Source organism: Zophobas morio, unplaced genomic scaffold, assembly GCF_036711695.1.
Source record: "Zophobas morio isolate AGI-343-1 ecotype UQ-CSIRO unplaced genomic scaffold, CSIRO_AGI_Zmor_V1 ptg000030l, whole genome shotgun sequence".
Classification (NCBI taxonomy): domain Eukaryota; kingdom Metazoa; phylum Arthropoda; class Insecta; order Coleoptera; family Tenebrionidae; genus Zophobas; species Zophobas morio.
In genome coordinates, this window is record NW_026972135.1 from 8,810,263 (window position 1) to 8,828,155 (window position 17,893).

The 17,893-nt window shown below is 34.7% G+C and overlaps 1 protein-coding gene across 1 annotated transcript; it reads left to right on the plus strand.

The window, feature by feature from the left end:
• Positions 1 to 7,430: 7,430 nt before the first annotated feature.
• LOC135137830 (fatty acid synthase-like) lies at positions 7,431 to 10,617 on the plus strand. Its single transcript, XM_064067581.1, has 10 exons — positions 7,431 to 7,524; positions 7,577 to 7,733; positions 7,780 to 8,417; positions 8,465 to 8,620; positions 8,670 to 8,921; positions 8,971 to 9,124; positions 9,174 to 9,526; positions 9,577 to 9,889; positions 9,947 to 10,210; positions 10,270 to 10,617. The coding sequence occupies exons 2-10, from the start codon at positions 7,587 to 7,589 to the stop codon at positions 10,615 to 10,617; spliced, it is 2,625 nt and encodes an 874-aa protein (XP_063923651.1). The 5' UTR covers positions 7,431 to 7,524; positions 7,577 to 7,586.
• The last annotated feature ends 7,276 nt before the right edge of the window (positions 10,618 to 17,893 follow it).

Genomic DNA, 17,893 nt, shown 5'->3' on the forward strand with positions numbered 1-17,893 from the left:
TCATCTATAAAGCAGTATCTGGTAAATGCCCTACATAAACCGGTGCAAAATCATTTTCGAAACGAATGTTTAATAAAGTCTGTTTACTGGATTTATTCTCGTTCTTTTTATGTGCATCGCCACTGCAGTGTTGTTGAAAGTGTGATTTTTTTTCGCACTTAAACTAGGAAACAAAACTGTGAACATAATTCAAGCTTCAGTATTTTAAATGTTTACTTACCACTTTTCCACACACTATGCAGAATAACTCATTGTCTTTGGTTGAAGAAGGAAATTGAAAATTAGTTTCCAAATTATTCCCTAACCATAATTTGATTTTATCTTTCATGGATGATTTTTCCTTAGGCATTTTGAGGATTCTTTACTGTATGCACAAAAATCAAAACCGTCCCCAGCACACTCACTAACACGCAAAGACACTCAGTATCACTAACAATAAACTTCTAAAATAAAAAGCTTTTTCAGAGATTCACTTCTTTCCGGCTATAATCTAAATGAAATGCAGGCCAGCCATGTCAGTTGGCGACACCAACCCGTAGCATTAAACTCAAGGGCGTTGTTTACAACCCATTTTTAAACAATCTGCCAGCCAAAACAATGATTTCAGGGAAAATCTCTATTGTGCAAGCACGTCCGCTTCGTTGGTCGTGGAATCCTATTTTAAGCCTTTTAAAATTTATAATTAGGTTGTTTAATTAACAATTTAGGTCTCTAACGGTAAATTAGGCATTTTAGGTAGTAATAAATGGGCGTTAAATAAACAGAATTTTTTAAATTCGGATAAATATATAAATTTCGCTGCAATGCCTGAAGAATTTGGGCAAATAATTTTCGAAAATATAGAACCTCTTACTCGTATTATACGAGTATGTTAGATATATGTTAAGCTTAACGTTATATTATAAGGTACAGTTAAATTTAAATATTTAATGAATAATTTTTTGTGTGTAATCACTTCATGAATTTCTGTTTTGAATTGTTAATGCACCTAACTTCGCTTCTATTTCCGTGTTCAATTTATAAATAGATATTTCGTAAGCCAAATAATCGATTATTTTTTCTATATATATAACTGCACGTCGTGTATTTCTTTTGTCTCTGTTTCCGTTTACTTTGTTAACGTTGTTCCGTAACACAATTATGAATTTAAACGAAATTCAAGAAAAAGAATTATTTAACGCCAATTTTCAGTATGGTCGTTGGTTGTCCTCTCCGCCAGCCGGCGAAGAAGTGGTCATATCTGGCATGTCTGGTCGTTTTCCTGAATGTGACAATGTGTACGAATTACAAGACAATTTGTTTAACAAAATAGACATGGTTACTGAAAATGAAAAAAGATGGAAAGTCGATAATTGCGATTTACCGAAACGAAGTGCTCACATTAATAATATTGACAAACTGGATGCTGGGTATTTTGGGTTACATTATCGTCAAGCTCATAATACAGATCCTGCTATGAGAGTGTTGCTGGAAACGACCATAGAAGCTGTTGTAGATGCTGGAGTAAATCCGTTGGAGTTGAAAGGAAGCAAAACTGGCGTATTCATTGGTTTTTCTTATTCAGATGTGGCGACTATTGCCTTATTCAGCGGAAAGACTGATCCGCAAAAGTTTTCCATTACCGGGTAAGAAAACTTTATTTACAAATTTCAAAAGTAATTGATTTGTGTGTGGCCAATTTGTGTCTTAAAAAATATATGATTTTTAATTTTCAAAAAGACTTCCGTTGAACCTACCGAAACAGGAAACAGAATGGTATGGTGAGTAAAATGAAAAATTGGTTGAAAGTTATTTCGACAGAACTTCTCTGAAAAATTAGGCTTCACCTTTCTAAAAAAGAAAAAAAAAATTGTGAGCCTCGAGAAGATTTAATATTCTTAAAAAAGACACTTGGAGCTCCCGAGAAGGTTTCACTTTGTTTAAAAAAATTACAGCCATATCCAGCATTTTCGAATGGTCACACCCTCAGCGTCGTCAGTCATCGTTTCTCTGTTATAGTGAAATTTTCTACCTGTGATGGGTACCTGTACCTGTTTAGATTAGTGCCTAATAGATTCCTCGGCATTCGTGCTAGCGTGATGACCAGTTCAGTTAAGTCCGTGTTTCCGCGTGTTATTGCTTGCGATTAAAAAAAATAAAGTTAAAAACCACCCCTTCTGAAGTGTGCATGTTATGCTACTGACCGACAGTCCGTAGTCAGATTCTGATGACTCACCATGTTCAACTGAAAAGAATCCATCTCTAACAACCTTTGTCGGTGAACACTAGGTAATAGCAATCTGACGCTGAAGCATTTATTTATATTAATTCATCGAAAGAATGTCACGTAGAAATTGATTTGATTTGAACGGGTTTGTCTCCTCAAAACACTGGACTAAAGTTATTAATTAAACCACAATGTTCTGAATATTACAATTCTTATTTTATCATTAAATTTAAAGTTTCTGCAAAATTAATAATTCAGTAAGTAATAGAATATTCTGAATTTATATTAATGTGTTTCTTTCAGCTTTCTCACATCGTTGCTTGCTCATCGTCTGAGTTATTATTTGAAAATAAAAGGACCATCATTCGCTGTTGATACAGCTTGCAGCAGCTCTGGAAATGCTCTTCATTCAGCATTTAAATTCATGAGAAGTGGTGAATGTGAAAATGCAATAGTCGCTGCTTGTAATTTAATCATCCATCCTAGAGGCACAATGCAATATTTTCGGTATTATTATTATTTATACACGATAATAATTTCCTTTCTATAAGAATACATTTGTAGCCTGGGAGCTTTAAGTCCGGACGGAGTACCCAGAGTATTCGATCAGGATGCAAACGGTTATGTTAGAAGTGAGGGTTGTGCATGTATTTTGCTTCAAAAGTCTAAAAATTCGAAACGAATTTACGCACAAATTATTAATACGAAAGTGAACTCCGACGGTTTTAAAAAAGAAGGGATAACACATCCTTCATCGCTAATGCAAGAAGAGCTTTTGACTGAAATATATCGAGAAAGTAATATTAATCCTTCAAAAGTGGGATACTTCGAAGCACATAGTACTGGTACTCGAGTTGGGGATCCTGAAGAAATTGGTGCTGCAGACAGGGCTCTGGCAAAAAAAAATGGAAAACAGCTGCTGATAGGTTCAGTAAAATCAAATATGGGTCATACAGAACCTGTATCAGGTCTGTGTTCGATTATAAAAGTACTGATTGCAATGGAAACAGGATTTATACCACCTAATATCAACTTCAAAAGGGTTCGAGAAGGATTGGAAGGGATTGAGCAAAACCGCATGAAAATTGTAACAGAAGCTACTGAGCTTTTAGACAATGATGCGATTATAGGCGTTAACAACTTTGGTTTCGGAGGTAGCAACTCTCATGTGATATTGCAAAGATTCAGAAAACAGAAAATCGATGGTGGACTGCCAAAAGATGATGTTCCTAGATTAATTTGTGTCAGTGGTCGCACTAATGAAGCGGTTTTGAAAATTTTAAATGACGTTAGCAGCAAAAGCTTGGATGAAGAATACGTCGGTCTTCTCCATCAGTTATATAAAATTAATAACCCAAATCATTTACATCGAGGATATGCACTGGTTTCCAAACGCGGTCTTATATCAATGTCATCAAAATTATTGCCTTCCCAGAGACCTCGTTTGCACGTATTTTTTGGACAATTCGTCACTAATTTCCGCAAACTGGCTTCTTATTTGAAGAAATTTTCGATATTCGAATGCATCGAATCAAGGTATGTTAAGATCTTATTTGTGCGTTCCTAATTAAGAGATTTGTTTCTATGTGAAAGGGTTAATCAAATTTTGGTGCTCAACAAAGTGAAAACTCTTAAAGAAATTTTATTGTCTCAAACAATAGCAAATGAAGACGCATTAGGCTCAATATGTTTGCAATTAATATTGGTAGATATTATAAAAAAGTTGGAATTGTGTCCTGCTGGAATTTTCAGTGACACTTATTGTACAATCGTTAGTGCTTATTATTACAACGTCATCCAGCTCGAAGATGCCGTGTTAGCAGCGATCGAACTTAGTAAAGTAAATTTTGATTCTAATATGAATTTCCAAAAATCAGCGAAATTATTGGATTCAAAAAATAATGAGTCAAAGAAAAAGGATTACTTAACTTACGAAGATTTTATTAAAGCGTCGAAAGGCACAATAATATTAAATTTATCCGATGTTCCGCTCAGTGATGAAAATAATTTACTGGTACAAGATGGGATCGTCAATTTACTCGGTCTGTTAGGAAGGTAAGAAATGAGCACCAAAGAAATTTAAAGATGATAAAATAAATTTGTAGATTATATACAGAAGGTTATCTTCCCCAAATTCATAAACTGTATCCTCAAATAGAATTCCCTGTAAGTAGAGGCACATCCATGATTTCACCTTCTATTCAATGGAATCACGAAAAATCATGGTACACATATGAATTTACAAAATTTACATTATCGGATGCTGAGCAGAGGGAATATAGTATTTCACTCTCAAAGGACGAACATCAGTTTATGAAAGGCCATTGCATCGATGGTAATATACTCGTATTTAAACTAGCGCTAAGGAGTATACCATATGATCCAGAAAAAATTGTCTAATAACTTTTGTGCTACGCGTGTATTTTAGATGAGTTTTTCCTTTAAAAAATGTTGATGTCACCAACACGGATTGTATTTCAGTTTGGATAGATGCAGTGTAATACTAATGATAATAGTACCCCATTCCCAAATTTTTGGGAAAATGGAATGAGTCATTTTTGAATTAACCAATAAAATAAATTTAATTTTTTTGAGTCACCCTCTAATCAATGTCCTGCATAAGCAGTTCTAAACAAATTGCAACGAGGCCCAGTCCGCACAAGTAGGGACAAAATGTAACATCGTTCAAACAAATAACCAACGAGAAAACTTATTTTCTCAGTGTTGTATTACATATATAATTTCGACGTTTTATGTTTATACTTGCAAGATGTCACTATTAGTGCGTTTCGATGACAAGCATCCTGTATTTTTATTAGACAGATAATTTCCAAAAATACTGGGCCGATTGTTGTCACTTTTTGTATTTATAATAAAATGTGGATGGTAAAACGCTAACCAAAATTTGTCGAATCATCCCCCCCAGATCTTATGATAAACAATATACATTTTTAATTAAAATTTATTTGCTTATCTCCTCGAAAAAATTAATGACGTCACCTCGAAATTTTGCCTATTTAAAATGTACAAAATATTCATATCTTTTGGATTTGCTCATACAGGGTAACTCAAAAAATTAATAAATTCTTGAAATTATTTTATTGATTTAATCAGGAACTGCAAAACTGAATGCTTTGAAATGAAAATTAGAGTTATCATAAGCATGATAACTTTCTGATCAAAATGTATTTGCTCACCCCACCTAAAAAAAATATTGCTGAATAAATCCTGTCTTATATGTGAAAAGTATCATGACTCGATATTTGTGGTTTATCAATGCATTCATATTTAAAGCGAAAAACTAAAATGATAAGGCAATAACAATATTTTAAAAATAAATTTCGTGGCTTACTAGAAGTGTTTTTTTCGGTCATATGGTCTTAACATTAAAAACAACGTTTTCAGGACGTAACCTTGTTCCTGCTACCGAATATTTAAATTTAGTGTGGCAATCATACGCAGAATCTCGAGGATTTTTAGCCGTCGATATTCTTGTATTATTTGAAAATTGTAAGTTTATCAAAGCCGTTACATTACCTAAGAGTGGTTACGTAAAATTACTTGTAACGGTTCAAAGAGGCACAGGCAACTTTGAAATTCTGAGAAAGGTTCGTTAATAGTTAGTGGCCGTATCCAACTTTGTCCAAATGCAAGCCAACAACAAGTTATCCTACCAAAATTTGATTCTTTGAGTGACGATAAACGAAATATATTGGAACAAGACGATATTTATCGGGAATTTTACCTAAGAGGTTACAATTACAGGTCGGTTTGATTCCAACAAGAAACAGCTTGTTGTATATATTTTTTTTAGTGGTTTATTCAAATCAATTAAACGATGCAATGCAGACGGTACTATCGGTCTGATTAAATGGAAGCACAACTGGTGTGGTTTTCTGGATAATATGCTTCAAATGAAAATTCTTCAGTCTGACACAAGGTTGCTTTTCGTTCCTACTGGCATTAAGAAAATCATTATAGATCCCTTAAGGCACATAGAAATTGTGAACGAACAGAGTGGAGAAGAATATCTTCTACCTGTTTATGTGAACAAGAATTGCAACTTGATCAAGTAACTATATAAACTATTTACTAGAATTGCAGTTAACCAAAGAGCTTGGCCTTGTTTAGGTCTGGTGGAATTGAAATACACGGAATTCAAGTAAAATCTATTTTCAAGAAAAAAATGCGATTAGAACCAGTTCTGGAAAAGAACGTATTCATCTCAAATATTTCATCGTTAGGATTAGAAGAAGCAGTAAGAGTCAACACTCAAATTATCTTAGAAAATAGTTTAGATAACAGATTTAAAGCTGTGGAAATCATCAACGAATTCACGAATGTAAATAGTGAACACATCTTAGGTTTTGTCAATAAAATCTTGGAACGCATCCCTGGAGTAACTCCTGATCTAACTATTTCGTCAGAAACAACCATAGAAGATGAAACACCTGGAATAAAATTTGAAACTCTTACTTTGACACCAGAAAGCAATATACTTTTGTACGTTGGTAGTAAAATTCTACAACAACGAAACACTTTAAAACAATTCTTCACGCCACTTAACAAAAACGGATTTATCCTAACACGTGAAGATATCAATTTCAGTTTAAAAAACGATATTACTGAAGTAGACGTTCTGACCGATTATTTAACACCAAACGAAAGAATAATTTTATTACGAAGAAAAATGGAAAATGTCAGACCCGAGTTTATTAAAGTATCTTCGAATAATTTTAACTGGATCCCAGAGTTACAAAACGCTTTAAATCTTGGGAAAGATGTTATTGCATATGCAACAAATAGAGATCCCGAAGGCATATTAGGTTTGATAAATTGCATCAGGCGAGAACCAAAGGGAAATTTAGTTAAGTGTTTCTTCATAATGGACGATGCTCCGGAATTCGATCCCCAACATTCGTTCTATAGTGAACAAATTAGTAAAAATTTGGGTGTTAACATTTATAAGGATAAATCGTGGGGAACATATCGACATTTAATTTTGGAGGAAATACAAAAGATTGACTGTGAACATTCTTATGCAGATTTGAAAAGTAGAGGAGACATATCCAGTTTCGAATGGTTAGAGGGACATTTATCTGAAGATGTACCACTAAAAGAAGGACAACTTTTGATTTCTGTAAGTTATAAATTATGTGGTCCTAAGGAAATGATAACTGTTTGTAGACAAGTTATTCATCAGTTAACTTTAAAGATATTATGGCCGCTTCTGGGCGCGTAAATCCCGAAATATTACAACCACATCGACTTGACCAAGAGATACTAATAGGATTTGAATTTTCCGGTAAAGATTCAAGGTGGTGTTATTTATTTGTTGGAAAAAAATAAACTTACACACTTTATTTACAGTGGTCATAGAATGGCTGGGATGACTAACGATCAAGGTATTTCATCCCATGTTACTTTCGATTCTTCCTCAGTTTGGAAAATACCAGACTCTTGGACACTTGAAGATGCAGCAACGGTTCCTGTTGTGTATTCCACTGTTATTTATGCTCTTTTAATGGTACGCATATGAACAAAATTTCTCTATTTATTAACGTCTTTTCGAGGTTGGCGATATGAAACCGGGTTCATCAGTTCTTATTCACTCCGCCACTGGTGGTATTGGACTAGCTGCCTTGAACATTTGTCTCCACTATAAATGCGAAATTTATGTAACCGTTGGCACTCAGGAAAAACGAGCTTATTTAGGAGAAAATTATCCACGAATTCCAGACAATCATATCGGAAATTCACGAGACACCTCGTTTGAACAAATGATCAAAACGGAAACCCGAAATAAAGGGGTTGACATGGTTCTGAATTCCCTAAGTGAGGATAAATTGCAGGCTTCAATTAGGTGTTTAGCACGGGGGGGAAAGTTTATCGAAATTGGGAAATACGATTTGGCGAATGACAATACATTAAATCTTTTGTTCATGGAAAAAGAAGTTAGCTATCACGGTATATTATTAGATGTCGTTTTTAGAAACTTTAAAGAAATGAAGCCCAAGCTGGTTAAACGTTTAATCGAGGGAATTGAAGCAGGTTTTGTAAAACCCCTTCCCAGAACTGTGTTCAGTGCAGATGAAGTTGAAAAATCGTATAGATACATGATTACGGGTAAACATATTGGCAGAATACTGATCAAACTGCGAAATGAAGAAGAAGATAGTGTTAGTACATTCCACATGATGTCAAATCCACGGTAAGTTATCACTGAGAATGCATACGTTAAAATTATTGTTTTTTAAGTTTCCACTGTGACGTGCGGTACACTTATGTCGTTATTGGAGGACTAGGTGGAGTTGGTTTAGAATTAAGCGACTGGTTGGTCCTGAGAGGTGCAAGAAAACTAGTACTAAGTTCGAGATCGGGTATTCAAACTGGTTATCATCAGCAAAGAATACAGTAAAATATAATCTCATCACCTAGTAAAGATACACACTAGCAATTCTAGTATTTGGACAACATACGGCGTCCAAGTTAAAATTTGTATGAAAGACTTTACCACTGAGCGAGGCTGTGAAGATTTAATCAATGAAGCGACTGAGCTTGGACCTGTCGATGCTATTTTTAACTTAGCTGTTGTTCTTAAAGATGCACTATTTGAAAATCAAACTGAAGAAACTTTCGAAACTTCGTTAGCACCAAAAGCTCGCGCTACACTATATTTGGATCGAGTCACTAGAAAACTGTGCCCAAAACTAAGGTTAATTTACAACTAAAAAGTACCGGTTGATTCTGACGATATACTTTAGGTATTTTGTCATATTCTCATCACTATCTTGTGGCCGTGGAAATCCGGGTCAGAGCAACTACGGTATGGCGAATTCTGTTATGGAACGAATATGTGAGTATCGAAAGCGAGATGGATTACCAGCTGTGGCTATCCAATGGGGCGCAATCGGTGACGTACTAAACAAATTTTCAAAGGTTTCTTAAAATTGCAAATATTTTAAAGGTTGGTTTGGCGGCAAAAATGCAGAGGGAGAATAAAGAGTTAGTGTTTGGTGGTATTGTTCAACAAAAAATTTCCAGCTGTCTTGAGGTACTAGATGTCCTGTTAAAACATAACTATCCGGTTGTTTCTAGTATGGTAGTTGCCGAAAAACGACAGAAAGATAACAGTCTTAGTGCAGCAGAAACGGTTGCTTATGTCTTGGGAATAAAAGACATGAAAACAATAAGTCACTATACGACATTTGCGGAACTCGGTATGGATTCGATGATGGGTACAGAAATTGTTCAAGTTTTAGAGAAAGATTTTGAAATCTACGTGACATCCAAAGATGTGAGAAGTTTAACATTCGCAAAGTAATTATTATGTTTTTAACTAAGTATTATAATTTAGCGCTGAATTTCAGATTAACTGAAATGGAAGAAGGAAAAATCAAAAAATCTGTAGAAGTTTTAGACAAAAAAACAGAAGAGGGCGAAAATTTATTCATTGCGTATATTCCCAATCGCGAAACTGTTCATTTGCCTGCTATTAAATTAAATAGTCATGTTGACTCACACCTAGAGGTTCCGACGGTGTTCGTGTTACCAGGAGTGGAAAGCATCTTCAAACCATTAGAATTTTTGATAAATTCATTAAAAGCTCATGTAGTTGGAGTACAGTACAACTATAACAATCCAGAGGATTCTATTGAAAGAACTGCACAAAACACACTGCCGGTTCTCTAAAATTTACATATTTTAAAGTTGATTTATTTTATATACTTATATTTTTAGCACATAGAAAGTTTTCTATCCAAAGACACATCCTTCTACATTATTGGATATTCATTTGGAACTCTAGTCGCCCTAGAAATGACCAGTTTGTTGGAAGAAAAGGGCTATACTGGTATTTTGATTTTAATCGATGGTTCACCAGCTTATTCATCATCTTCTTTAAAAAAACACTTCCCGCATGAAACGGAAACCCAATTTCAAACCGCCGTTTTGAGAAAAATCTCTTCTCTTTTGATTCCGTTGAACGTATTTTCGCAATATGAGGTAACTGGTAAACGACTACTTGTATTCATATCATCACCGTGCGCAATCGTATCTTTTAGGAAATGCTGATGAAGTCTAATAACTTTGAAGAGCAAATTGACTTATTTTTGTCTTTGTTACCTCCCAAAATAAGAGACGAAGTGAAATTAGAAAAACAAGCTGGCATTGCACTGTATAAACGTTGTAAAGCTATGCTTGACTATACATTTAAAAATAAGAAAATCCAATCGTCAGTACATCTGTTCAAAGCAAAGTATCCAATGGTTCATGAAACAGATGATTATCAATTATCAACAATATGCGATGATGTTGTACAACTGACTACAGTAGATGGTGACCATGCAACAATTTTAAATAGCCCAGATTTTGTAAAAGCTGTTAGCGAAATAGTGGTACTGAAACAATAGCTTTACATAAATTAATCATTATAGTTTTTTATTTTCCTTGTGCTCTAATTATTATTCGTCAATTTTTACTTCCCGAGCGTAAGCGAAGGAAGTATTGTAATCGAATCCGTCGGCCGACTCTCTATTTTTATGTTTTCTCGACCTTTCATGCCCCTACAGTACGAAGAAATAGGTCTCCCGTTGCCGTCTGTATGTCCATCTGTCTGTTTAATTGCCGTCCGTATTGGGCAGATTGTTGTCAAATTTTATATTTATATCAAGATTATCATGTAGATGGTTAAACGCTAACCAAAATTTTTGTAGTCATCCCCACAAATAATGTGATGACGTCACTTCAAAATTATACATAGTAAATGAGTTTTAAGTTGTATAAAATATCAAAGTCCGATACATGTAGTTTATGAATCCGTGTTTTGACAGACTTTTGGAAAAAAAATTAAAATTATAAAACAACATTTTGCAATTTAATTTTGAATCTGCCAAACCGAATGCTTTGAAATCTTGCATATGTTTTAAAGTTATGAAGAGCATAAAAAATTTTTAGTCAGAATCTACTTGCTTGTCTCATATCAAAATTTTGCGGTATAAATGTGCTAAATTTTTTACTTGTGATTTATCATTCCATTAATATTTTTTGGATTTTGTTATACCAGTTGCCTCAAAAAAATTAAAGAATCAGTCAATTTATTTTATTGAATAAATCAAGAATTACAAAACTGAATACTATGAAATTTTGCAGATATTTTAAAGTTATTGTGGGCATGGTAAATTGGTAACAGAGCTGTTCAGTACTTCAAGTAAAAGTACTTGAAGTAATACTTCAAGTACTTTAAGTACTTCAAGTACTTTACTTGAAGTACTTTTATATTGAGGTACTTGGTACTTGGTACTTGGAGTATTTCTAAAATGTACTTGAGTTTACTACTTGATTTTGCCAAGTACTTTACTCCAAGTACTTCACTCAGTATTTTAAATACTCTTGAATTACTTGAAGTATGAAAGTGGAAATTTCAAATACTTTAGTCTCTATTTTACGAAGTTTTCACATCTCAAAATAGGGTCTGTTAAATACTTGAAGTTATTAATTCAATTATTTGATTAGATGTATTTTTATAGTAAAATCGTGTTTGTTTCCTGTGAGGTTATATTTTGATCTGTGATTGTGGATATCTTATCCACAATATGACGTATGTACATTTCATAGGTACTTGCATAATGCCGATAGATAGGTAGGTAAGAAAATTAATGTCATAAATATGTCATTTGAGAGTGGATGACGACAGCAGAAGGGTCGGAGATCTGTGTAAAATTTTCAGCGATGTAAAGTTGTGAATATATGAATTTTGTCTTTTTTGTATTTTGGTCTGGAACTTAACTTTGCGGGTAGTTTTTCAGTACCTTCCCGATACCCCAAAGGGAATCGGGTTTGTTGACGTACCTGCTAAAGTGCAAGGTCGGATTTGAAAATATTTGAGAAATGATTCAGTACTCGTTCAAAAAGATATTTATTCTTTCACTAGTTTCTTAAGGGTCCCCAGTCGTCGGCCGCAAAAACGGTTTCAGTAAGAAGAATTATTTTTTGTAACTATGCAACCCAAAGTACGGATGCACGGCAGGTAGCGACCCAAGAGAGGAGAGATTATGGTCACTGTAGGGAGTCCGTCATAAAATGCAAATCGGTAAACAACACCAGATAAGCTTATTTATTTTGGAATGAAGGGTACAGGGAAATAACCATCGAAATCCATTTCTATCTATTTTGAGAGAAATTGAGTTGAAAGTTTAAAATGCTGCGGAAAATAGATTGAGAAACCTACAAGGTTCAGTCTAACACAACTTTTTATTTTCTTTACAATGTTTTAAAAATATATAAAATAAACTGTTTATGTTCAAATATAACAGCAAGAAAAATTGGTGGAAAGTTGTTTCGACAGAACTTCCCTCGCACCTAAAATACAATGAAACATATCCAGCATTTTCGAGTTAAATTTTTACTTTAGGTACACAATTTTGTGATGAAATCATGAACATTTTGCAACGACACGTAAATCAATGTGGATTAGACTAAAAATAACAGTATTCCAAAAATTTATGGGAAAATGGAGTGAGTCGAGACTGATTTAATCAATAGAGATTCATTAATTTTTTGAGCCATCTAGGTATATAAGCAAATCTAAAAAAATATGAATGCAATGATAAATTACAATTACAAACTCATCATATTTTGCACATTTTTAGTACAATTTATTAAGCAAAATTTTGAGATGATGTTATCAATTTTTTAGTAGCATAATCCTGAGATAATTATTGAGATTTTTCGACTTTTCGGTTTTTCGATTTTTCAACTTTTGATGTTTCAATTTTTCAGTATTTTAATTTTTGACATTTTAAATTTTTCTATTCTTCAAATTTTCGATTTCTCCATTTTCTTATTTTTCGATTTCTCAATTGTCCGATGTTTCACTGATACGATTTCGCAATTTTTCAACTTTTCGATATTTTAATTTTTCAATTTTTAAAATTCTAGATTTTTCGATTTCTCCAGTTTTTAGTTCTATGCATATTTCAGTTTTTCAATTTTCGGAATTCATTATATTTCTGATTTTCCATTTTTTTTTTTTTAATTTTTCGATTTTCCAGTTTTTCGATGTTTCGAGTTTTCAATTATACGATTGTTCAATTTCTCGATTTCTAAATTTTAGATTTTCCGATTTTAATTTTTTTTTATTTTTTCATGTTTGGACTATTTGTTATTGCTAAAAATAAAAGTAAAAAATAACTACCAAAATTGTGACTAAAAATATGTACCTAAAAATTAATAGAAAATAGAACACATTGCTGCTAAAACATAAAAATTAACTGTACTTTCTCAAAAAAATCTATTGCTTGATTACTGTTCCACTAGTATTGCTAATTTAGGACGCTAGTATCAAACGCAGTGAAAGTATTAATTCTTAGTTAAACAAAAAAAATAGTTGAGTGTCAAAGTCGAGTGAAACATGTGAGACGTGTGTAAACAAAAGCATCTAAATAATAACTATTTCCCGCAGAATTTCTGGAGGCTTATAGACTCGACATTGGCCTGAGCGCGCTCCGGTCTGTGGATCATACAAGTTCTCGGGCGACGATGTATCTAATAACGAGGCAGTTGAAATACCTGATATCTCACAGCGCAAAAAGTATTTCTCAAAAAACTTTCAAACCTTGATGTCTTTTTAATCGAACAAAACACAATTTGCGAGCGCAATAATCCAGAATGGTGCGCAGAAAAATCCTTTAGACTAACCGAACGTTATTTTGGTAAAATTTGCAAAATGAGAGAACAAGTAACACGGCTAATCCTACTGTACTGTGAAAAACATTTTACATCCCTGCAAATCTAGTTCAGCATGTACTCTCCCAAAATCTTTGCATAGAAAATGAAGCAAGAGCAACTGAAGCATTTTGCAGTAACACCAAACTGACAGTAAGACAATGCGGTTTGTACATTTTTAGCGGCATCGCCAGACGGGTTCATAAACAAAAACGCTATCTTAGAAATATATAAAATGTCCAAATTAAAATAATGCTTAATTCAACGGGATGATAAATTTTGGGAAAATAATATGATAGAGCGAAATAGATAGAGAGAAAAATTTTATTTTATGCCTTACTTCTGGAGAGAGTAGATTCTCGTAGATTGTACAATTAAAATTTTTTATTTGCACTCGCGTCATGTGTAGTTCATATAAATATTTTCCCCTTCTACTATAAACACGCTGTTACGAGCCAAACTCACAGCTCGTTGCCGGCCTGCTAGTGGAGAAGGGGTGAGTTCCTGCGGGTGCAAAGGGTCAGGTCGCTAGAGGTTCGCAAAGAAGAGAGAGCACACTGTTTTGTGTAGCGACGTCGCCAGGGCGCCACCAGTTTTTATTAAAACACAATTACAACAACAAAAAACCGGAAAAATATTTAACTATTGTAATTGCAAGCTGTTACTTAAAATATTTGATTACAATAAAACCTAAGGTCACTAATTAAAAAGAAAAACAAGTAAGGGTGAGAAATAACTAAATAATTAAGCAAAAGAAAATGAGTAAGATATTAATGATAATGATTTAATGCGACTAACTGTTTACGATAAATACGAGCAATACGAACGATAGTTTAATTACGAAAGGCGACGAACTAATTAACGATAAATACGAGCGATACGAACGATGTTTACGAAGCGAACAAATTAGTTGGAGTCGTAACGAATAACGATTTGATTAATTATTTCGAGGGCTATGAGATAAACGAAGTAGGCCACACGCTCGGTAGTCCTAACGAACGTACGAAGGTATCACGTAGAGCGGAGCGTCACAGTCTTACCGGTTGTTATTACTAGGTTATGTGCGAGTGCTAGTTACGCCGAACTTCGAAACGTTTTGCGATACAATAAAGAAAAAGGTAAGGCGACTAATACTTAATCTTAATGAGATGGAATGGAAGTACCATGGGCACCTGCCTCCTTCGATATCCACGACGAGATGTCGAAACACAGCGGCGTCGCAGCGAATTTCCAGTCGATGTCGAGTCGAGGTTTTTGGTGACGGCCTGTCCAACCGATGGTAACTCTCCAGCTGTTCTGGGAGGGCTCACAACTGCCCACGACAGTTGGAATTCATAGAATTCGTTCTCCCACTCAAAACTGGCTCCAATTCTCGATCACGGGAATAACAAGATCAGCGACAAAACAAAAAAAGCTGCAAGGAGAGCAAAGTCTGAGAAGATGTTCGAACTCAGTCAACCCCAAGGGTTCCACATGTCACATGCACTTGGTAAGTAGTAAAATATTATCGTTAACATGAAAATAACCATAACCACTGTTCGAAGGGATGCCAGGGAAAAGCTAATCAAAAGATTTACCTGCGGATCGACTGCAGCTTCTCCGATTTTATCGGGATGGTCTAGTGCTCTTAATCAACAAAAAATCCGACGAAGTCGTAGTGCTCGAACGCACTATTTCTTTTACAGCTCACAAATGCGCTCCCAGCGATAGCACCTTTTAGGGGACCCAACAGATCCGACGAATGCGATTCCAAACGTAACACCAAATAAAAGGTTGCTAAAACGAACTGCAAAAGAGGAAAGCACTAACCCCCAACACCATTCAACACGGAGTACCAAAGCAAAAATGGATTCCCTTCCACCTGCGATGACGTGGCAAGGTAACGAACCGAGAGTTCACGGAAGTTTGGCCCTCTAGTGGCAAACTTACGAAACGTCGAATTCCGACGAAAATCCCTAATCGATGTAACTAATGAGTGGATGCGATGGTTATTACAAAAGAAAAAAAAAACAAACAAGGCTATCAAGATTCCAGAAATGACGAAGACTCTAGGGGACGCTCCACGGCGTTTGTTCCCACCTAGGTAAGCAAATGAAATTCGCGAACAAAAATAACAAACAGAACGAAAATCGAATTTCAGAGTGAAGCTCTGGGATGGCGCGATCCATCCAGTTCCTTATAGCAAGAACCAAGCTGAAACGATCCAGAAGACCGATCTACAACAGCGAGGCTGAAACACTCATCTGAGCCCCTCCAAGCTCAGAATCATCGCGATAGTCTTGCGACTGGGGGAGTCAAAAGCTCGGGACGAACCCTCCACCAAAGTTGTCCTTCATTGCCACCGTGCCCAACCCAACCACCCATTGCACGAAATGACGAAACAAAAAAAAACGAGTAGACAAAATGTAATCCGATCCGAGAATGCCAATAAAAAACCGAAATAGCTACTGCGAATTTTCAATTCGTAACAACGCACAGGAATAAATAGTAATATTGGAATAGGTTTACTGGAGATATCACGTAAAAAACGTGCCTATAATACTCTACCTCATAGGTGGTGCGGAAAAGAGTATCAAAAAATTAAATTTAAATAAATATGATTGTTCAGGTAAATAAGTGGTTAGTGAAGTGATGAGAATCTAAATCTTGTCAGTTTTGTGTATTGATTTATATATAGAATGACAGATTAGTAAAAACTACTGGAATAATTTTTTGTAAGAAAATGTTTTAGTAGAATGTATAAGATTATAAAAATTTGCATACTTTTAATTCAAATTATGTTAGCAATGAAAGAAGTCGACTTGTAAAAGAGTTTCAACAATGTTCGTAAGCTAAAAGTATTTATGAGTTTTATGACCAGTAGGCGGAAATTTATCTTACGGATGCAATTCCCCAGTTGAAGCAAGGTGTGTTTTACGGCGAGTAGCGGGGACGCTTTGATCTGGTCCACAAGGTCGTAGCCAGTGCGTCGCTAGGAGTGTTTACAGCTTGTTAAAAAACTACTTCTATATTACTATATTACTTAAAAAAATAATACTTGATGCCCTTTTTAATTTTTCAAACACAGGACCACAGATTTGTGATCTTGAAATGTTATATTATGTTGATATAGTCCAAAATAAAAATATATTTGTAATCAAAGTATCGCCGCGACAGCACTGGATCTAGCGTATGAAACACAATTCCGCCCGTTGTTTATGACGGTTTATGAAAGTACCTGGACGGATTACCTGAAAGGGTCGGTCGGCAAGGCTCCCTGCTGTGTCAAACTCAACCATTTATGGAAACGAATCCTTTGTAAATAGAGTTGCCTAGTTTCAATTTGATTTCATTATTCAGTATTTTTTTAAAACGCAAATATTTTGATAAATATAAATTTTAAACAAAAATGACCGGGTCTTCCCCATACAGCTCAATGTTGTCTTTGCACTGATATAAAAGCTGAAGCTAAAAATGCTCTCTCCTCGTCTAAAAATGCAAATTCCTTCGAAGAATGAACGATTAATTAAATACTAAACAATCACTTATTTTAAAAAATATTGTGTGTTCCCCAGAGATTTAGACATAATCTATCAATTGAAATGTTGATCTTTTTTTCAAAGTTGAAATTACGCCCGTAAAATAAAAATCTATTTAGCTCATTTTTCGGTCTGCTACTGGGCACCCTTAAGGCTCCGCCACACAGTCATTAAAAGATGCCAAAATAAGGCAAAACGCCAACCCATTTTGCGCCTTTATTTTAACAGTTGAAGAGCAGGGCGATACATGTGCGTGCTCATGACATAAAAATCTTTAAGGAAGCGTCTTGTATTTTTTAAAAAACGTAGCAGTTTTTAAAATAAAAAATAAAGTGCGTAAAACCCCAGCGGATTTTTAGCGAAAACTATAACTCGGTGTGCTTTTAAAAAATATCGAGGTGATAGAGAATTTTTTTCTACTTTAGGCGCCACTCTTCGTTTTCTG

Excerpts from the sequence above, each read along its gene's own strand:
- LOC135137830 (XM_064067581.1), top strand. The coding sequence starts at position 7,587 with ATGGCTGGGATGACTAACGATCAAGGTATTTCATCCCATGTTACTTTC. Across the intron at positions 8,418-8,464 it reads CACATGATGTCAAATCCACG|TTTCCACTGTGACGTGCGGT; the intron begins GTAAGTTATCAC and ends TTGTTTTTTAAG. Across the intron at positions 10,211-10,269 it reads ACGTATTTTCGCAATATGAG|GAAATGCTGATGAAGTCTAA; the intron begins GTAACTGGTAAA and ends CGTATCTTTTAG.